Below are 22,014 nucleotides of genomic sequence, written 5' to 3' on the forward strand. Positions count from 1 at the left end.
TATAAGTAGCACACTCTACTCCCCCTCTACCCCTGCCACACGCTGGCACCTAAAAATGTCTCCAGACAGGGGCGCCTGGGTGGCTCAGTCGTTAAGCGTCTGCCTTCGGCTCAGGTCATGATGCCAGGGTCCTGGGATCGAGCCCCGTATCGGGCTCCCTGCTCGGCCAGGAGCCTGCTTCTCCCTCTCCCACTCCCCCTGCTTGTGTTCCCTCTCTCACTGTGTCTCTCTCTGTCAAATAAATAAATAAAATCTTAAAAAAAAAAAAAAAGTCTCCAGACACTGCCAAACGTCCTGTAGAGGGGAAAATCATCCCCAGTCGAGAACCACTGACGATCCAACTGAAAAAGTTCTAGAAAGGTCTTTTAAGGCAGCTGCTGTTAAGCTGTAGAAATTAACCAGGCTAAGGAAAGGTCTGAATCCGCCCAGAATTACACCTACAGTCCTGATGTTATTTGAAACAGCTTCCCCTTTACTGCTCAAAAGTGCCTCATTTGGCTGCAAAATCATGTATCACCTTTGGTTCACAGGAAAGTCCTCGTGCATTTAGTAACTAGTGATGTGTAACTAGATTTTATGCATGTAGAGGGGTGGTTAGAGGTAATGATGCTGATGATGATTAATGAGGGCTAGGACTAAACCGAAGGGCCTTTGAGCTATGCTAAGGAGTCCGGATTTTATCATGCAGGCAATAGGGAGACACTGCAAGTGTTAAACGGAATCGATGGGCTTTCCATGAGAAAGCGCTACCAACAACAACAAACTGGAAGCCTGGGAGACCAAATTAAGATTAATCTGAACACAAAACACAACCAGGGGTGTTGAGGCTATCCAGGAAGCAGGCAAGATCATCAGACAGGAGAATGACTAGGGAACACGACCAACAGCACAATTCAGACACATGGTTGGTTCAACGTTTCTTCCTTCCTTCTCTCACTATAATGGATGTCATCCAACACAGAACAGAACCATCAATGCTAAACACTTAGAGGCTTAATACGTATTAATTCAGTAACGCCTCCAGAAATTAAGAAAGCTGGTTTTGAACCAAGGCTCCACCATCTTTCTGCTCTGTCACATTATACAAGCTGTCTAACATCTAGGCTTAAGTTTCTTTATCTATACAATGGAACAGCAACAGTGTCTATCACATGGAAATGATCCATGCCTGGTACATGGCAAGTGCTCAATAAATGTTAGTTTGTATTTTTATTACAATTACCCATTTAAGGACTTAGCAAAGACTGTTAAGTGTGCCCTTCAGTTAAAACCATGTGGTGGAAAGAGCATAAGCTATTAAAGGACAGCCCTGGGTTTGGGACAACTCTTCTCATCTAGCTTTATGACCTCAGTTTCCCGTTCTTTAAAATAAGAATGACGACACCCTTCTTGCAAGATTGTTACCATCAAGCGAAATGGGTCACAAAGTGCCTAGCACCATAACAGGTGCTCACCGAAAAGTAATTACCTCCTCCCTTCTGTCCAGAAGGTGAAGGGAGAAGACGGGAACGGAATAGAGTAACGGAGCAGCGGCAGGCCGGAAAAAGGCTTCTAGAAATGTTGACAGAGAAGTGAAGGTTGTAGGCCTACGGAGCGTTTCACTACCGCCGCCGGGCTCCATGTAGCTCTCCCCTGTTCACGACTTCTGAGAAGCCATTTGGGCCTCTCTGCCTCCTGCTTGCCAGTCTCTCCAAGCAATTCCTCTTACAGGTCAGAAGACACCCTCCACCCCGCTACCCCCGCAGCCGGATCGAGCCACTCCCTTCCCGGCCTTAGAGCCCCCACACTCGGGCTCTGGAACCTGCCCTCACCTTTGAAGCTGACACCGGGTCTCAATGTCAGCAGCGCCCCGGAGCCCCGAGCTCCCAAGGAAGGCGCGAAGGTAGTGACGTTCAGCTTGTGGCCCAGCGAAGCCCCCACCACGCCCCCCCTGGGCGGCCGGGCGCCTCTCCCCGCTGTAGCCGGCAGCCGGGGGTTCCCCACAGCCACCAGCAACCAGCGCGTGGAGCACCGCGCCGCCATCTTGGCCCAGGGACACGGCGCCTGCGCCACCCGGCTCAAGGAGGCCTCGCGAGGACAGCGCGCGGCCGCAGCGACGGAGCTTCCGGAGGCGGGGCCTGGTGCGCGCGCACGCACGCACGAACACAGGCGTCACGCACGCGCAGTGGCACTCAATGCGTCTTTCTTGCCAACGCCGAAATGAGATTTGCTCTGAAGAGCGCAACTAGGTATACTGGCCCTGAAGAACCTCGTCATTCTGTGCTGGGTGGCAAGATTGTACCTTATCTGTGTAAAGACGTGTTTGAGGGTAGCTAGGTGTGACTGTTCTGAGGGTCCCGGCCAAGGGCGGGACTACAAATCCCGCCGTGCAATGCGGCCCTCAGTCGCGCGATCCCAGCATGCAGTGCGCGTCTTCCCCCGCCTGACCCGAAACTGAACAGCTTGCGTAAGTGTTACTCACCTTGTGTCCACTCGAGCGCTCGGGGCCTCTGCCCTACTTCCAAAGCCTGGCCTCAGGCTCATCTTCTCTTTGGCTGATTCCTCACGGGGCGGACTTTAATCACTCGATTCTGTCCTAAGCGTGTTAGTCTCCTCCACATCTGTAATGAGCTTGACGGTCACGGAGGGAAAGCCGAGCCCCGCACAAACCAATGTAATAAACGTTGTGAGCATCTACTATGTGGCACGCACGTTCTTCTAGACTACTGGGGATACAACGATGAATGACATGCCATCCCTGCTCTGGGGGAGCAAACGATGAATCGAGAGAGACGGGGTCCTTAGCAACTAACCTAACATGACCAATGCTGTCGTCGATATAAAGTGTTAGAGGGGAGGAGTTTCTGAAACAAATTGGGGGGTCTGGAGGGTCAGGGAAGGCATCTGAGCGGTAACATTCCGGTTGGACTTTGATGGCAAGTGCGTCAGATAGAGGTGGAGGGGACAAGTATTCCAAGTAGCAGGAACTTCAAAAGCAGACGTCTTAGAGATGTAAAAGTGCTTGCCCAGTATGTTTAAGCCCTAAACTTCGGGTGTGTGACTGGAGTTGAGGCTAGACAGGCAAACATGGCCTAGTAAGCCTTGCAAAGGAATTTCAACTTATACACACCCGACTGTCACCCCCAAACAATAAGAAGGGAACCCGAGGTTCACTGATGGGTTTAAGATGATGTGTGCTCCTTGCCCCTTCTGCCCATTGTACCCAAATTTTTGTGGATGTGGATGTTAATCTAGGTAATAGCCATAGCTTTCATTGATAAGATTCACCACAGGCTCTGATATTCAAAGAAGGCTTAAAAACCACTGGTCTAGGGGTGCCTGGGTGGCTCAGTTGGTTAGACGACTGCCTTCGGCTCAGGTCATGATCCTGGAGTCCCAGGATCGAGTCCCGCATCAGGCTCCCTGCTCAGCAGGGAGTCTGCTTCTCCCTCTGACCCTCCCCCCTCTCATGTGCTCTCTCTCTCTCTCTCTCTAATCCATCTCATCTGTTTATAACCTAAAACAAAAAACAAACCACTGGTCTAGGTGCGTGGGATTGAGCCCCAGGGCCCCTGCTCAGCGGGGCGTCTGCTTCTCCCTCTCCCTCTCCCCACCCCCACCCTCCCGCTTGTGCTCTCTCTCTCTCAAATGAATAAATAAAACCTTAAAAAGAAATAAAAAATGAAAACCACCAGTCTAATGAAAAAGTTACAAGACTATTGTAAAATGCAAGAAGTAGTTGAGAGTTTGTGCATAAGGAACCTAGAGAGGAGGCATTTTAGAGAAACAAGGCAGAGGTTGTCATGACATGGGACGTGAAGAAAAGAGTTTATTTAATATGTTCAACGAATATTTAAATGTCTACAGCATAGTGGTTAAGCGTATGGCCCTTGGAGTCAGATAGTTTGGAGCTGAATCCCAGCCCTGCCACTTACCAGCTGTGTGTCCTGGGGCAACTTCCTTTACCTCTCTGTGCCTCAGTTTCCTTTCTCTAAAATGGGGACATAATGGTAACTACCTCAAAGGATCATCTGAGGAATGAGTGAGATAATCCACATAAAGTCTTCATACAGTATTTGGCATGGAGTAAGTACTCAATATATGTTAGCCCTATGTGCCAGGCCCTGTGCTAAGCACTGGGAATACCAAGCACTTGCCCACAGGAAGCCCAAAACCTAGGGGGAAAGAGTGGGTGAGGGTGCTGCGTGAGAAGTACAACTTTCAGGAATAAACGCGGACAAGAGGCAAAGGGGCTTTCATTTACCACCTCAGAGTGAGTTAGGAACTAGTGGAGGGCTCACTAATATGAAAACTTTGTCAGCTTTGTAACTTCCTCATATTTTTGGTATTTTAGTTTCCCTCCCATCTATTTCCCCATAATGATTAACAGTAAAAAAAAAAAAAAAATCACACTAAAAGGGGGAGTGTGTTTTAGTTTTAGGGGATAGCAGGAAGGCTGATTGCCGGGGAGCCCGCATTCCCTCTCAGGAAGTAGAGAACCCCCCAGGAAATGGAGGGGGTGCCAGTGACTACTGAAGGAGAGAAAGATGGGTTTGGGGAGCCACCAGAAAGACGCCCTGATGAGATCAGCCTAGGCATGTATGAGGTCCCTTTCCCTGCTAGTCACTACAGAGAAGCAGGAGATGATACAATTAGTAAACATGGGTAAGTTACAAAGCTGTGGAAATCTTCACAGCAGAGGTCCTTGATCCATGGTACCTGAATTACCTTGATTGGATAGATGGTTGGGGGGACAATGAATAAGCTTCTTTCTGCTCCCCTAACACCAGGCTGAAAAACCCAGGGAAGGAGCTGGTTTGGGGAGAAAGATGAGTCACTGTTGTTTGGACTCATCATGCTTGAGATGTCTGTGGGACCAATTTCAGACTTGGTGGCTAGGGAGAGATCTGAAAAATTCAGCTGTGTTAAGAACATTCTCTTTCCGGGGCGCCTGGGTGGCTCAGTCGTTAAGCGTCTGCCTTCGGCTCAGGTCATGATCCCAGGGTCCTGGGATCGAGCCCCGCATCGAGCCCCCCATCGGGCTCCCTGCTCTGTGGGAAGCCTGCTTCTCTCTCTCCACTCCCCCTGCTTGTGTTCCCTCTCTCGCTGTGTCTCTTTCTGTCAAAGGAATGAATAAAATCTTTAAAAAAAAAAAAAAAAGAACATTCTCTTTCCAATTTACAAAGAGCTTTGTCATATTTTCTATTTTGATCACAATCCTGTGAGGTAAAGCAAAGACTATTCCTGTACTTAGAAATGGACTCCCTCCCCCGCCACATCCCCTATACACAACAAAATCAGCTCTGAAAGATACAAAACTCGTCCAAAGTCACAGAGCTAGTGTGTGTGGGTGAGCCAAGATCCATACCCAGGCCCCCTAACAAAACCCAGAGCTCTTCCCTTTAAACCATGAACCTTCCTGTCATTGTGATCAATAGTTCCTAGTCAGATAGCCCTTACTAGTTTAGAGTACTTTCTCACGCTGAATTTCCTCTGCTTCTCACAACAAAAGGGAGGCATGGGCAAGTATTTATTACCACCCCACCTACAGAATGTTTCCCTGCCTTCCAAAGACTTCAACTGTGACAGGACACAAAATGACCCATCCCAGGCTTGTTGCCAAAAACTGGGAGGAGCACACGGGCCACATCTACCCACATTCCCCCAGGCAGAATGTGTCATGTGTCCATCACCCACTGTCCCCCCTTCTCCAGTCTAAAGCCAAAAACTTTAGCTTTAAGGAGAAGCAAATGTTACTTGCAAAAGGCACACAGGCTCACAAGCATCTCCCCCTCTGCACTTGTCATTTCACTGTTCCACGGGGCCCTTTCCCTCTCTCCTGAGGCAGTGAGATCAGCGAGTGCTAGTAGGGAGGTTTTGTTTTGTTTTGTTTTTAAGTTGATTTATTTATTTAAGCAGTCTCTACACCCAATGTGGGGCTCGAACTCCTGACCCCAAGATCAAGAGTCACACGCTTTTCAGACAGACAGCCAGGCGCCCCTAATAGGGAATTTTAAGTATGGTCTAGTCCGTGATTTCCTGCAGACACTGACCATCCAAGCCCACAGTGGGACTAGCTGAGTCCATGGCTATCCAATGGGATGGCTGTTCCCCTCCCCAAGTGAGTGAGGATCCCTTCTAGGGAAGACAGAGAGGCCTGAGCCAGTCTCTGCAGAGGCAATAAAAGACAGCTGTTTCTCTAGTTGTAGCATTTCCTTTCCTCCCCAAGCGACTATAGGACAATTCCAAGGGTGTGTGGGATGTGTGACCCAGATGTTCCCCGGCATGAATGACATCTGCCGTGGGAGCAGTTCCCTACAGAACAAGGAGACAAACTGTCCTCACCTTGATTCCGTGTGTTCCCCAGTGGGACCTCTGTGCTAATGATTTCCTAAATGTCCCTTTAAATAAACCACAGGTGTCTGGCTCACAGCTAAATATTCTTCTGCCCAAAAGAGGCTTAAGCGATGTTTCACAAACCTAAAAAAATGAAAGGAATTCTTTTTTTTTTTAAGATTTTATTTATTTATTTATTTGCCAGAGAGAGAGAGAGAGACAGCGAGAGAGAGAACACAAGCAGGGGAAGTGGGAGAGGGAGAAGCAACTCAGGTCATGATCCTGGGGTCCTGGGATTGAGTCCTGCATTGGGCTCCCTGCTTAGTGGGGAGTCTGCTTCTCCCTCTACTCCCCGCCTCTGCTCGTGATCTCTCTCTCTCTCAGTCTGTCTCAAATAAAATCTTTTAAATCAAAACAAATCACTAGGTGTAGTAAAACTTCAGAGCCCTAGGAACATGTGGGTACGCCTCCATTTGAGAAACAACAAAATAATAATGCAAGGTGCTCTGACATGCTGGGATGGGATACGGAGCGTTTTTCCCAATTTTTGAAATGTATTTTGTTGCATAATTGTTTTCTGTGCTGAGAACTACAAGCACTTTTCTGCATCACCTCCTGAAATGAACAAGGCAGGGCTTAAGGTATGAAATTTTTTTTTAATGTTTTCAATGTTTCAATGTTTTAAAAAAAATAGAGTTTATTTATTTGACAGAGAGAGAGAACACAAGCAGGGGGAGCAGCAGGCAGAGGGAGAGGAAGAAGCAGGCTCCCTACTGAGCAAGGAACCCAATGCAGGGCTTGATCCCAGGACCCCAGGAACATGACCTGAGCCCAAGGCAGCTGCTTCACCAACTAAGACCTCAGGTGTCCTCAACGTGCATCTTAAACAGTCATTTCAGGGGCAGATTACTAAATCTAAGGAATTTGTTGTTGTCACTGAATCCATCCATCCCTCTCTTTTTTTTTTTTTTTTTTTTGACAGAGAGAGAGACAGCCAGAGAGGGAACACAAGCAGGGGGAGTGGGAGAGGGAGAAGCAGGCTTCCCGCCGAGCAGGGAGCTCAATGCGGGGCTTGATCCCAGGACCCTGAGATTATGACCTGAGCTGAAGGCAGACACTTAACCGACTGAGCCACCCAGGCACCCCCATCCATCCCTCTCTTGCAAAAATTCTGACTTGTGAAACCACTAACTTCACAGAAGATTAAGGGAACATCAAGATGGAAACTTCTTTTCTTTGGCATCACAGTTTAAAATAAGGATGCAGCGGGGCACCCGGGTGGCTCAGTCGTTAAGCGTCTGCCTTTGGCTCAGGTCATGGTCCCAGGGTCCTGGGATCGAGCCCCACATCAGGCTCCCTGCTTGGCGGAGATCCTGCTTCTCCCTCTCCGACTCCCCCTGCTTGTGTTCCCTCTCTTGCTGTCTCTCTGTCTCTGTCAAATAAATAAAATCTTTAAAAAAATAAATAAATAAAATAAAATAAGGATGCAGCCTGAGGCTCTTTTAACGTTTTTGTGCCTTTTTTTTTTCCTTCCCAATTTTTTCCTTGCTGCCGTGTTCTCTCCCACTAATATCCTTTCAGGTACGTAAAGTGTTTTGTTTTCTAGAAGGAGAACTTCACTACAATGGATTCCTAAATTCCTGTTTGCTGGTAATTATTCTTGGAAACAGCACTTGTGAAATCTAAATCATCCTGGCCCCAAGTTAACCAGACATCCTTGTTTTGCTGGAATTTGATCCACCTTTTGATAAACTGTCCTTTAGGGTAGAGAGAGGTCTTCCAGTGTCCTTGTAGAAACAGCCAAGTGGAGTCACTAGGAGTATAAAGAAAAAAGCTGGTAATTTATAGGCTCATGGGACTGCAAGGCATCTTGGAAGCTGTCAGTTCAACCTCTCAATTCACAATTTATTCTGCTCAAGCGTGCAGCAGCCTTCGAGCGTTGAGCTCTCTACCAGAATCACTCTCTCCATCTGTAATAGATCTGGGAATGCATGAGATGGCAAGTCTCTGGGCCTTGATGTTCTTCTATCTCTTCCTTCTCCTTGCTGTGGAGCTTGGGTTGGTGGCTGTGGGAATGGGAAAGCTGACATTCTTCTACTCTGTTTCCATCAACCCTCAGTTTAGGGAAATATAATCACATGACTCAACATAGCCAGGGGCATGGCATGGTTCATTTCTCTCCTGGGAGAGAAGGTCAGAGGTCAGAAGCCTAGGTGCCAGGGCCAGGCAGGTAAAGGGTGGGTGGAGTAGTGGCATATAGGTTGAGGGATCAGTAGGAGTGTGGTGAATGGGAAAACATGCAATGATGGTGACAGGTGGTACTCAGTGAGCCCATTTCAGCCATGTGGGGATGTGGACCTAGCCTTGCCAAATCTTTCCATTTTTCCAGAGAGGCTGAAATCCGAACTTTTAGGAAATTTACCAGTTTTTAAAACATCATGTGAACCAACTAAAATATATCTGTGAATCAGATTTGGCCCACAACATGACCATTTGTTACCTCTGGGGGTTAAAGACTTTTCTGACTTGCCCATTTAGGCCCATCTGACATAATGATAAATTAAAACAAAGCAAAACAAAAACAAACTCAGGGATAACAATGACATGACATCAAGCAAATTTGGAAGGTTTACTGAACCTTTGCTGTAGATGTATAGTTAATTTATTTTTTTTAATTTAATTTTTTTTTAAAGATTTTATCTATTTATTTGAGAGAGAGAATGAGATGGAGAGAGAGAGCATGAGAAGGGGGAGGGTCGGAGGGAGAAGCAGACTCCCTGCTGAGCAGGGAGCCCGATGTGGGACTCGATCCCGGGACTCCAGGATCATGACCTGAGCCGAAAGCAGTCGCTTAACCAACTGAGCCACCCAGGCGCCCGATGTATAGTTAATTTATATTTAAAAAAAAATTAGGGGCATCTGGATGGCTCAGCTGGTTAAGCATCCAACTTTGGCTCAGGTCATAATCTCAGGGTCCTGGAACTGAGCCCGGCGTGGAGCTCCGCGTCGAGCCCCTGTCAGGCTCCGTGCTCAGCAGAGAGTCTGCTTAAGGATTCTCTTCCTCTACCCCTACCCCCGCTCATGCTCTCTCTCGCAAATAAATGGATAAAATCTTTTAAAAAAAATTATTGTGGGAAAATGCACATAACACAACCCCTTGGCCCCTGCAATTCTACTTTCTGTCTCTATAATTTTGCCTAGTCTAACTACCTCATATAAGTGGAATCATATATTATTTGTCCTTTTGTGACTGACTTATTTCACTTGGCACAACATCCTTAAGATTCATCCATGTTGGGGCGCCTGGGTGGCTCAGTCGTTAAGCATCTGCCTTCGGCTCAGGTCATGATCTCAGGATCCTGGGATCGAGCCCCGCATTGGGCTCCCTGCTCCGCAGGAAGCCTGCTTCTCCCTCCCGCACTCCCCCTGCTTGTGTTCCTGCTCTCTCTCTCTCTCTGTCAAATAAATAAATAAAATCTTAAAAAAAAAAAAGATTCATCCATGTTGTAGCAGGGGTCAGAACGTCCTTCCTTTTTGAAGCTGAGTAAAATCCCATTGTATGTATAGACCACATTTTGCTTATCCATTCATCTGTCGATAGACAATGGGTTGCTTCCATGTTTTAGCTTGTGAATAAGGCTGCTATGAACACAGTTGTACAAGTATGTCTTCCTGACCCTGCTTTCAATTATTTGGGGTATATACCCAGAAGTGGAATTGTTGGATCATATGATAATTCTATTTTTAATTTTTTGAGGAACTACCATACTATTTTCCACAGCGGCTGCATCATTTTACATTCTCATCAACAGTGTACAAAGGTTCCAGTTACTCTACATCTTCACCAACACCTGTTATTTTCTGGGGGTTGTGTTTGTTGGTAGTAACCATCCTGTTGGGTATGAAGTGGTATCATAATACTTTTGATCTCTCTAATGGCTAGTGATGTTGAGCGTCTTTTCATACCCTTAATGGCCATTGGTATATCTTCTTTGGCGCAATGTCTATCCAAGACTTTTGCCAATTAAAAAAAAATATTTTATTTATGTATTGGGGGGCATGAGTAGGGGAAGGGGCAGAGGGAGAAGGAGAAGCAGACTCCCTGCTGAGTGTGGAGCCAGACACGGGGCTTGATGCAGGGCTTGATTCCTGGACCCTGAGATCATGACCCGAGCTGAAGTCAGACGCCTAACCAACTGAGCCACTGAGGCACCCCAGAAATTTGCCAATTTTTAATTTAAGTGGTTTGTTTTTGTTGTTGTTAACTTTTAGGAATTCTCTGTTATATTCTCCATATGAGTCCCTTATAACTCACACATATGATTTGTAAATATTTTCTCCCATTCTGTGGACTGCCTTTTTATTCTGTTGATGATGTCTTTTGAGGAACAGATTTTTAAAATTCTTCATGGTTTATTTATTTCTTTTTTGCCTGGATCTTTTGGTGTCATATAAAAAAAATCATTGCCAAATCCAGTGTTGTGAAGCTTTTGCTCTATGTTTTCCCTCTAAGATTTTTATAGCTTTAGATCTATAGTTGATTTACATGTGAATTGCAATGCATAATGTCTGAATGTCCCCCTCCTGGGAGGTTATAAGTCAAATATTGTTGATGCAAGAAGAGATTACTGCATACCATAGAGTTAAACAATCTATAGTAACAGGTGGTATTAAACTATTAATAATTGTAATTCTAAAAGCAATATCTGGTATGGAGGAACCTCAAAAAAATATAAGTACTCTATCATCCAGTAATCCCACTTCTGGGTATATATCCAAAAGAACTGAAAGCAGGACCTTAGAGATTTGCACATCCACGTTCAAAGCAGCATTATTCACTATAACCAAAAGGTGAGAGAACCCAGTGGCTGTCGATGGACAAACAATGTGGTATATCAATGGTATATATTATGTGGTGCATATAGTGGTATAATAGACTGTTATCCTAAAAAAAAAATAATAAAAAGGGGCCACCTGGCTGGCTCAGTCAGTAGAGCGTGTGACTCTTGATCTCCTGGTTGTGAGTTCAAGCCCCACATTGGGCATAGAGCTTACTTTGGGGAAAAAAAAAAGGGAAGGAAATACTGTCACATGCTACAAATGAAAGAACCTAAGGACATTATGCTAAATAAAATAAAGGACAAATTGCATACAACTCCACTTACATGAGATAACAAAAGTAGTCAGACTATGCGCTCCTGACTGCCTCAGAGGAGCATTCGACTCTTGATCTTGGGGTTGTGAGTTTGAGCCCCATGTTGAGTGTAGAGAGTATTTAAAAATGAAATCTTAAAAAGTAAGTGAATAAATAAAGTAGTCAAACTAATAGAAAGTAGAATGGTGGTTACCAGGGGCTGGTGGGAAGGAGAAATGAAGAGCTGTTGTTTGATGGGTATAGAGTCTCAGTATTGCATGAAAAGGTTCTGGATACCTGTTGCCCAACACTGTGAATGTCCCTAACACTACTGGACTGGACACTTAAAAATGGTAGATCTTACATGTTTTTTTACCACAATTTTTTGGGAAAAAGAAGCAATATTGGCAGTAATCGAACACCACAACCAACACGAGACAACACTGCAGATTCTGCTGGAATTCCAGAGTCTGAAGAGTAGGCTTCCTGGAAAAGCTGTATCCAGGGGCTGCTGGACTGCTTAGAATTCCAAATCCCAGGCCTCAGTCAACTCCACTGACATCCTACTTTTAATTTATGGACATCAAAGTCTCTCTTAACTCACCTGGTAGGATACAGGTAGGAAGTAGCCTTTTAGACCTCACAGTTTACTTGTGAAAACTGAAAAAAAGAACTTGCATCTGGGCGGCCCTTGGTGCCCTCCACCACTGCAAGCCTTCAGAATCGCCCTGCAGGCACGTACCTCAGGACAGGCTGTCCTCTGCCACAGACTCTGGAAATTTTTGCAGCAGTCATTCTCATTCCTCAGATCAAAGTCCCTTTTCCAGACACGCCTGAGCAGGCGTCCTGCCTGGTCTCAAGCAGAAGCCTATTCTGGAGTTCGTCTCCAAAGCAAAGAGAAATGGTTGTGGAATGAAGCTGTTCTCTTTTCTTCCTGAGTTGTTTGGGGACTAAGCAAGTCATTGGTGGGGCTCTGAAAGGTATTCTCCATTTCTCTCACTTTTCTCCCTTTCCGTTTACCTCTAAATCATACTTGCAGGTGTCGGTCCTGCCCCACGGCGCCCAAGGCCTGCAGCCAAGACATGCCCTAATGCGGGGATGCTGAAGGCCGCATCCCTGCCCTCGAGCCCACCTGGCTTAAGCAGGAGGGGTGCGACGCGGAGGCGCTAGATGAAGCCCCGCGACAGGGATATGCGTCAGACCTGAGCGCCCCTTCCTTCCCCCGCTGCCACCCGCTATCTGTGTGACCGCGGTTAGCGGCTCCTCTGTCCTGAGCGCGGTCCCTGTCTCCGAAATGGAGCTAGTCCACTTCCGCCCCCTCTCCGCCCCGGGTAGGCCGCGCCCGGCACGCTGGATGGAGAGCCTCCCCGAGAAAAATGCCTGACTGCAAAACCGGGACCGTGCCCCCAGCCACCGCGCGAGCCCCTCAGGGTCGGGGGCGGACAGCGCGCCGCACGTGACCTCCCCGCCCGCGCGGCCAGCCCGCCGGCATCGGGGCGTGGCCTCGCCGGGCGGCCTCGCGGCGATTGGTCGGGGGGGCGGGGCCGGCGGCGCTCGCTCCGGGGGAGAGATGCCCGGGACGGGGCCCAGTGGGCCGGAGCGGGCTGCGATTGGCCGGGGGCGTATCGGGGCGTGGCCGCGAGCGGCCGCGAGCGGGTGGGGCCGGAGGCGGCGGGAGTCGCGGCTGCTGTCCGTGCACCTGAGAGCCGACGCCCGGGTCTTCGAAGCTGCGCTCGCAGCAGTCCCCGTCGCCATGAGCCGCTTCAAGGTGTCCAAGTTCCGACACACGGAGGCCCGGCCGTCCCGCCGCGAGGTGAGCCCTGCCCGCGGGTCCCCGCGCCTCCGCCCCTCCCCCTCCCCCGGACCCCACGCGGGAACCCCCCGAGCCCGCCTGCCCCGGGGCGCCCCCTTCAGGCCCGGGCCGGGTATCCCGGCTGTTCCGTCGCACCCGGAGGACAGAATCTGGCGCTCCCTGGCCGGTCTCTCTCTGGCCGCCCCTTCAGCGCCGCGGTCCGCGGGCTCGCCCGCCTCGCCCCGGGACCCCCGAAGCGGTGCAGCCCGCCCGGCCGGGCCGAGGCTTGAGGCCTGCAAGGCTTCCTGCCTTTTCGGCTTCCGGTCGGCCTCGCCGGAGACCGCGGCTCGGGTTCTGCTGGCACCAGCTCCTCCCTGCCGCCACGATCGGCCCTGCCCGGGGCTGGGGTGTGGGAGAGATGCCTCCCTCTCCGCTGGCCTTGGTGAGTCCGGGTGTGTCAGCTGAAGAGCGGGAGCCCCTCAGACAGAGGCGCGCCCCTCCCTCGGGTTTCCGCCGGCGCTTCCTTCTCTCGCGGCTGGCGCAAGAGCTGCTCTTCTCTTACTGGGGTGATGCTGCCAGGGGATGGGTGGGGTCTGGGGAGGCCCGAGGAGGTGGAGCCCAGAGGAAGAGCTGAACCAGGTGTTGGGGGGCGCCTCGGACCCCCGAAAGGGCAGCCGGCTTGATGAGGGGTGTGCTTCAGAGATGATGCCAGTCCTGGTCTGCTGCTCCCAATGTTATTTGGAAGGCAGGCTTAGGAACTGACTTCTAGTAGCCCCATCAGGAGCAGACGCATAGCAGGGTAGCCTGGGGCAGCAGCCCAATTTTCATCCTTTGGACAATATTTCCTCTCTACTTCCGTGTGCTCCTGGAACCACAACTGTGAACACCACAGCACTTTCCTTCCTCTGTACTGCTTACAGTCTTGTGAGGGAGACATACAGCAAGCAGACAGGCCTGCAAGGGCACTGCAAGTTTTAGTAAGTGCCCTGAAGAACACACAGGAAAGGCTGGAATGGAGATGGAGGGGAATGGCCACATGCAGGTTAATCTCCATAGAGTGGTCAGGGAAGGCTGCAGGGAGGAGGTGACATTTAAGCTGAGGTCAGGAAGGTGAGAAGCAGCCAGCTACAAGAAGAGTGGGGTGGGAAAGAGCCTGGTGGAGGAATGAAAAGTGGGCCAGAGTGGATGGAGGGCAGTGATGGGGAAGCAGGGTGTCAGGTGAATCCAGAGAGGTCCTGCAGAGCCCAAGGACCACAGGAAGAGGTTGGGGTTTTTTTGAGTGCAGTGGGGAGCCATTGCACTAAAAGGTTGAAAGCAAAGCAAAGGGTGGAGAGGTGCTCAGATTTGCATTAATACTGTCTTTCTGAGTGCAGTAAGCACTCCTTGAATGGATCTGGAGTATACTTGATGGGCCTTGGGGCTTGTCCCAGGTGGGCTTTAGTTCAGCAAGGTAAACAGACAGGCACGGGACCAGGGATTACAGAGAGAGCTTTAAAAACAGTTTAGATTAGGGAGATGGGAGGACAGGTGATCTGTTCTCCTTTTCAAAGATATTTCCTGTCACTCTATTTGTACAGTAAACATGAAATAATGCAAGATGATAACACAGGTGAAAATTGAAATAGAAACTTGCATGGAGGAGGCGGTTTCCAGTGCACTGTGGGTGGGTAGGTTGGGAAACAAGGGTGTTCAATTTTCAGGTGGCAGGGATGAGTGTGACACAGTGCTTTGATACCAACAGAGAAAACGTTTGGACCTTGATGATCTTAGTTTCAGAAAGAATGCTCCTTTGCCCCTCCGTATGTGGGGGTGTTAACATTATTGCCTTTTCTCAGGGGTGCATTGTTCATCTTTCTCTGAGACTTTGTGGAGGAGAGGCCTTGATTCTTCCCCTTTCTGAGCTTGAGTGTTTTTCTCCTGGGGCTTGCAAGGAGACCCCTATACTTGGTAGAGGCCTTCAGCGGTGCCTTGGAGGAAGTTGAGTCTGTCTTTTGTTTTAGGTGCTCACTTCTGCTTTCTCTGCTTCTCTCTCTCCCTTTTAAAAGAAACAACCCCCTGGCCTTTTGACTTCATTTATCCTGAGCTTCCCTTCTGACAATCTTCTCCCCCTTATTAGAGAACCGATTTAATAGACCAAATTACCCCCCTTATAACTTAGGTTATCATTTCAATAATATTTTGAATATCCTAAGGGAGTACGTGAGTGGGGACAGGGTTAGATCCAAAGGAATGCGTTTCTAATGGAGCAGCCCCTGCTTTAGTTATGAGCAGAGACCTGGCCGTCACAATTCTTATTCTTTATTTTCAGGCCTGGATCAGTGACATTCGAGCAGGAACCACACCCTCATGTGGGAACCATATCAAATCCAGCTGCCACTTGATTGCATTTAACTCTGACCGTCCAGGTAGGGAGGTGGACATGGATGTGGATGGAGATTCAGACATTGTCATCCTAATTAGGATGGGGCGGAAGGACAGGCTCATTTCAGGCTGGAGGCTTGGGGGCTCCTCGTGGGGCTCAGAGGTCAGCACCATGTAGGGCCTTACACCCCTATAAACTGGTTAATGTGTGATGATCAGATTGGTTCTGATCAACCAAGTATACACGAAGTGGTGTATACTTTGAATAAACCACACTGGCTGTGGGTTTTTTGTTTTTTTTTTTTTAAGATTTTATTTATTTATTTGAGAGAGAGAGACAGTGCAAGTGGGAGGGGCGGAGGAAGAGAGAGAGAGAATGTCAAGCAGACCACACTGAGCGTGGAGTCTGATGTGGGGCTCGATCCCAGGACCCTGAGATCATGACCTGAGCCGAAACCAAGAGTCATATGCTTGACTGACTGGGCCACCCAGGCGCCCCTGGCTATGGTTTTTAAGAGATTGGCCAGGAGGACAAGGAGAGGACTGTCCCGTTTGTTTTTAGCTGTCCCCATGTGCTACCCACTCCTCATCTGGAGGTCTGGGATTGGCTGGAGTCAATAGGAACACCAAGATTTGAAAAGTTCCCATGTTGGGGCGCCTGGGTGGCTCAGTCGTTAAGCGTCTGCCTTCGGCTCAGGTCATGATCCCAGGATCCTGGGATTGAGCCCCGCATCGGGCTCCCTGCTCAGCGGGAAGCCTGCTTCTCCCTCTCCCACTCCCCCTGCTTGTGTTCCCTCTCTCGCTGTGTCTCTGTCAAATAAATAAATAAAACCTTTAAAAGAAAAAAAAAAGTTCCCGTGTTAGTGGGGACTTTTTTGGTTGCTAGTGATAACTCGGACCTCAAACTGACTTAAACAAAACTTGTTTACTTCCTTGGCTGGTATAAGTAAGACGTCCAGAGGCTTTAGGCAGAGCTGTATCCAGAGGCTCACACATGCCATTGGCCCTGACCTGTGTCCTGTCCTTCAGCTCAGCTGCCCTTGGGTGATGGCTTCTTTCTCAGGGAAAGCTGGGAAAAGTGGCCACTGGTGGCCCAAAGCTGATCTCATACGACCCACAATGCCAGAAAGAGACAACCTCTTTCTCCAGTATCTTCTGTACATCTGATGTCACAGCAGGTTCTTTTGTAGGGTAAGAAAATAATCTTGGACCAATCACTGTGTCCAGAGAGGTATTATTTTATGATTGGTGGAGGCTCTGGGAAGGTCCAAGGCTGAGCTTTTGGGTCTCGTGTCCTCTGGGAGCCCTGGGCAGCAAATGGTTCCCATTAAGACTGGAGTCAGAGCCCCCGTGTGTTTGACAGGTGTGCTGGGCATCGTGCCTCTGGAAGGCCAAGGAGAGGACAAGAGACAGGTGACCTACCTTGGCTGCCATTCAGGTGAGTGGAGACTGGACCCAGGAAGTCTAGAACTCACTCCTCCCTCCCTGGGTATAGGGATTCATACTCACCTGGTTCCACGGTCCCATGGCTTGCCAGGTTCCTCCTGTTGTCCTCGCTATACCTTTGTACAGCGAAAGCTATATTGGAAAGCTGGGTCCTGGTTGAGAATTGCACTTGGGCAGAGAGAGGGGAAGCTGAGTGCTCCAGATCGTCCAACTGAGAGGGGGGGATGTGCCCTGGCCAGCACCAGGCTCCAGGCTGGTGCCGTGGAGTCCACTGTTGAGGACTCAGTCCTATGGGGTTCTTAGCCCCGCAACCTCTTCTGGAGCCCAGCAGACCACCCTTCACCACCAGGCCTCCTCCCCAGCCAGGCTGCTCAACGCCCTTCAAGGAGGGGGCTGGCTGGGCTTCAGGGCTGGAGACGGGCCCTCACAAAGAGAGCTTTTGTGTGCTGCAGCTGCTTCTGGGCGCTCCCGGCAGCCCGCCTGGCAGCCCGCCCGCTCCCAGGGAACAGTTCGCTCTCCCTGGCCAGCTGCTGCAGCTGCGGGCCAGCCCATCAGGCTTGCCTTCCTGGCCGCCTGTTGGGTGGCCTTGGGGGAGGGAAGGGGTCTGACCCTTGGTCCCCGGTCTGAGTGTGCAGCTCAGTGTAGGGGTCCAGGTGATGAGAACAGAAGCCAATAGAGTAACAGTGGTGAAGACCGGTCAAGAGCTCTTTATGTGCTGAGAACGTTGTCTACACTTTCTCGTTTTATTCCTTCTTAAAGTCTTTTACAACTTTATTGAGGCATCATTTATATACCATTAATATGACTTGTTTTGAGTGAGGGATTTGATGACTCTTATGGAAGTGACAGAGTTGGGTATCCAAAACCCAATTTTAGAACATTTCCCCAGAGGATCCTCATGCGCCTTTGTGGTTAATCCATTTCCACCTCCAGCACCGAAGCCTCAGGCACTGGTTGATCTGCTTTCTGCCTCTGCTGCCAGGGTCTGCAAGCTACTGTCCCGGCCACATCTGGCCGGCTGCCTGTCTTGGTAAATAGCATTTTTTGGGACACAGCCACGCCTCTTCATTGACATTCGGCCTGTGACTGCTTTCTCCCAGCAACCACAGAGTTGAGGAGGTGTGACAGAGACCATAAGGTCCCCAAGCCCTCAAGTATTTACCGTCTTACCCTTTTGCAGCAAACGTTTGCCAGCTACAGCCCGGCCTTTTCTGGATGTTTCGCATAAATGGAATGATACCACACATAGTCATTCAAATCTGGCTTCTTTCACTTAGCGTAAAATTTGAGATTAATTTGTGTTGTAACAGGTGGAAGAAGTCTGCTTTTTTTATCCACTCTTACTCCTTTTTTTTTTTTAAAGATTTTATTTATTTATTTGAGACAGAGATAAAAGGAGAGAGAACACGAGAGGGGGGAGGGTCAGAGGAGAAGCAGACTTCCCACTGAGCAGGGAGCATGATGCAGGGCTCGATCCCGGGACTCCAGGATCATGACCTGAGCCGAAGGCAGTTGCTTAACCAACTGAGCCACCCAGGCGCCCTCTTACACCTTTTTGAAGAAAATTTTTAAATGACCCATTTTTTAGCTAACAAAACTAAGGCTCAAAGAGATTAGGAGCCTACCAACACTGGACTTGGAACCAGGGTCTGTCTGACTCCTGTATTGTTTTTTTGTTTCTTTTGTTTTTTTTTAGATTCATTTATTTGAGAGAGAGAGAGAATGTGTGTGCGCACATGCATTGGGAGAGGGGCAAAGGGAGGGAGAATCCTGGAGCGGACTCCCCACTGAGTGTGGAGTCAGACTCAGGGCTCGATCCCAGGACCCCGAGATCATGATCTGAGCCAAAACCAAGAGCGGGCTGCTCGATTGACTGAGCACCTCGGGCACTCCTGGTCCCTGTATTCTTGATGCATGTTACCCATGGGGGAGCTGCCCCAGGTTGCTGATGTCTATCAGGTAGTGAGCCCCATTACTGGGGGACCTTTGAGGAGAAGCTGGACCAGGCCTCTTTTAATACGGTGTAGCTCACTGTGGCCTCAACTATTCACAGCCTTGCCAGAATGCTGCTCTGGGGGCACCTCTAGTTCCTCAGAACCTGCCTTCAAGGCAGCAGGCACCAGTCTGCCCTCTGAGGTGCCACTGGTGGGGGAGAGTGCAGTGGGCTGGCCTTTAGCTTCTCCCCTGCCTTCGGGGGTGTCTTCTGCCTCCTGGTCAGGGCCAAGTGCCCTTCAGCCCAGCCACCCAGGGGAGCAGAGAGCTGGGAAGCATTTGAAGAGTGTTCCTGCGGTCTGGGCTGTGGGGTGGCTGGGGACCTGCTCCGAGCTGGGAAAGGCAGTGTGGTGCTGTCTGAGGATGTAGGTTCTGAAACCAAACTGACTGCCTGACATCAGTCAGCCTTGCCCCTTCCTAGCTGTGTGGCTCTAAGCAAATTACTTAACCTTTCTATCCTCATGTCCTTGTCCCCCAGTTGGGGATCATGCCATAGTGCCATCCTGAGGGGTTGTTGTGAGGATTTGGTGAGGTAAATGCACATAAAGGACACAGGCCTGCCAGCTCAGCTGGGCACTCAGGTTGGCCACATCACCACTTCTCATTCCCTCGGGAATGCCAGGTTGTTCACACTGGCTGCTGCATCCGGCCTGGGCCCTGCCCTGTCCAGTGCGGAGCCCACAGGCAGGGTGGCAGGAGTTCCAGGAGTCCAGACCAGGGCTGTCCCAAGGGGTGCCTGTCTTCATCTGCCCCTTCTCTCTCTCTCTCTCTTTTTTAAATATTTTATTTATTTGTCGGAGAGAAAGAGAGAGCACAAGCAGGGGAAGCAGCAGAGGGAGAGGGAGAAGCAGGCTTCCTGCAGAGCAGGGAGCCCGATGGGGGGCTCAATCCCAGGACCCTGAGATCATGACCTGAGCCGAAGGCAGCCGCTTAGCCGACTGAGTCACCCAGGTGTCCCTGCCCTTCTCTTTTCTCTTCAGAGTCTCGCTCTGGCCTGAGAGGAAAACATACCTGCTTGACCCCCTGCGGAGTCAGGCAGCAGAAATAGTCACTGCGCTCCTTACCCTGGTGATGCAAGCCTGGCCATCATGCTTACAATTCCCTGCCACACCCCACACTGATCCCTGGCCTCCTCACCCCCCTGGTGAGGTTCAGGAAATGTGGGTTTCCTCTCAGGGCTGTGGCTCACTCGGTGTGCCCCTGTCTCCCTCTCCTGGCCTTCTGGAGCTGAGCAGCTCAGGTTTTTGGGTTGCAAAGAACTGAGACCAGCTCCAGCTTGCTTTAGCCAAAAAGGGATTTAGAAGAGAGCTTCCAGAGCTGAAGGCCTGGGGAGTTTCCAAAACCGAAGGAGCAGCTGGACATGCAGGCCTTAGGAGGGTCCTGGCATGGGAGCTGACGGCTCCCTCCCAGCTGGCTGCCCTCCACCCAGGCCAGTCCCTGAGGCGCCCTGTCACTAGACCTTCTAATTCCTGGTATAATTCCCTTAAGAGAATCTGGCTGCTCAGCCTCGGGTCAGATACACTCTGACCACCCCCCCGGTGGGGACTTGAGGGGCAGAGAACTCCTAGCTTGGGTGTGTCACCCAGGCCCCCGCTTCCCTGATGTCTGACCTGTTCTAGTCCTTCATATTCTTCAGGGCTCACCATGTTTCCTCCATGAAGCTGCCCTGAGCCCTGACCTTCGAGTCCCCGTACTCAGCTTACCTTTTGCTACGTCTGCAGAGATGTGTGTGTGTGTGTGTGTGTGTGTGTGTGTGTGTGTGTCTCGCTGTGGAGGTGCTGAGGGTCTGTCAGGGCTGGGTGGTGTCTGTCCAGTTTGTGAATCCCTCTTGGACCCAGAGCAGGGCTGGCACTCGCATTCATTCACACGTTTGCAGGCCAGGCCCTGCATTGGGCTCTGGATTTGGGGCACATACAGGTGCTTGGTGTTTTGAGGAGCTTCCCGCCTGTCATCGTGCTAACCTCCTGATGCCAGGGCCTTAGCTCATCCTGGGGCGTTGGTACCAAGGCGGGGATTTCCAAGGTGCCTTTCCTCGTGGACTTTCAGCCTGCCACCATGTGGGCAGAGTTGTCCCATCTCTGAAACCCTGGGCTGTGGTTCCCCACCTTGGGGAGATATCATATGGGGCTGGAAACAAAGTTCTGGTAAGTTCTCGCCAGGCCTGTGTCAGCCATTGCTCTCCTGCAGACCTGGTCACGGACTTGGACTTCTCTCCCTTTGATGACTTCCTCCTGGCCACGGGCTCAGCTGACAGGACGGTGAGTGGAGCTGCTGGACAAGCTGCTCGATGTCCCTCCCAGTCCCCTCCAGGGCCCTCGGCCCCTGCACAGGCCTCCAGAGCCGGGCTAGCCCGGAGTCTCGGTTCCTCGGCCCACACCAGCTCCCTTGTGTTCTCGTGCCCTTGCCGGGAGCCGTGGACCTCGCTTGCTGTTCTGCTGCTGGGCTGCCTGAGGAGTACAGGGCTGGGGTGGTAGGGGACACTGGAGGACATGGAGCAGAGCCCCTGCCCCATGTCTCCCCGCCCCCCCCACACCCCTGCTTCTAATGACACCCCGTGATCCCGGGCTGGATTGCCCTGTCTTTCCTCACGTGGGATACACAGCCCCCATGCCCAAGCACAGTCCCAGGGTTGGGGGCAGCCCTGGGCTCACGGATTTGCTCTTTCCCGTAGGTGAAGCTGTGGCGCCTGCCTGCCCCTGGCCAGGTGCTGCCCTCGGTGCCCGGGCTGGTGCTGGGCCCAGAGCCTGTCCAGGTAGAGGTGCTGCAGTTCCATCCCACCACGGACGGTGTCCTGGCGAGCGCAGCGGGCATGGCCGTGAAGGTCTGGGATGTAGCCAAGCAGCAGGCCCTCACAGGTACCCGTGCCCGGCAGCCCCTGTCTGGACGGCACTCCGTCGCTCTAGGTGTTCGGTACCGTGAATTTTAGAGTATGTGTGTCTGTGGGAGGAAGGGTTGTGAGATTCTAGCAGATGTA

The 22,014-nt window shown here is 50.6% G+C and overlaps 2 protein-coding genes across 8 annotated transcripts in view; one reads left to right on the top strand and one right to left on the bottom strand.

The window, feature by feature from the left end:
- DNAJA3 (DnaJ heat shock protein family (Hsp40) member A3) overlaps positions 1 to 2,055 on the bottom strand; it is a 28,850-nt gene extending 26,795 nt beyond the window's left edge. The window contains exon 1 of one of the 2 annotated variants that reach the window (XM_006749959.3): positions 1,812 to 2,055. In XM_006749959.3, the coding sequence (XP_006750022.2) occupies positions 1,812 to 2,022 (211 nt within the window). In that variant the 5' untranslated portion in view covers positions 2,023 to 2,055. The remainder of the gene's footprint in view (positions 1 to 1,811) is intronic. The other variant, XM_006749960.3, reaches the window with a different exon arrangement.
- An 11,036-nt stretch (positions 2,056 to 13,091) lies between these two features.
- Positions 13,092 to 22,014, top strand: part of CORO7 (coronin 7) — a 57,776-nt gene continuing 48,853 nt past the window's right edge. For 4 of the 6 annotated variants that reach the window (XM_081820149.1, XM_081820153.1, XM_081820155.1 and 1 more), the window contains exons 1-5: positions 13,092 to 13,262; positions 15,550 to 15,646; positions 16,966 to 17,040; positions 21,228 to 21,298; positions 21,712 to 21,895. In XM_081820149.1, the coding sequence (XP_081676275.1) occupies positions 13,203 to 13,262; positions 15,550 to 15,646; positions 16,966 to 17,040; positions 21,228 to 21,298; positions 21,712 to 21,895 (487 nt within the window). In that variant the 5' untranslated portion in view covers positions 13,092 to 13,202. Of the gene's footprint in view, positions 13,263 to 13,384; positions 13,684 to 15,549; positions 15,647 to 16,965; positions 17,041 to 21,227; positions 21,299 to 21,711; positions 21,896 to 22,014 lie in introns of those variants that run through there. The other 2 variants (XM_081820151.1, XM_081820152.1) reach the window with 2 other exon arrangements.

Source organism: Leptonychotes weddellii, chromosome 5 (assembly GCF_054177405.1).
Source record: "Leptonychotes weddellii isolate Sample4059 chromosome 5, ASM5417740v2, whole genome shotgun sequence".
Taxonomy (NCBI): domain Eukaryota; kingdom Metazoa; phylum Chordata; class Mammalia; order Carnivora; family Phocidae; genus Leptonychotes; species Leptonychotes weddellii.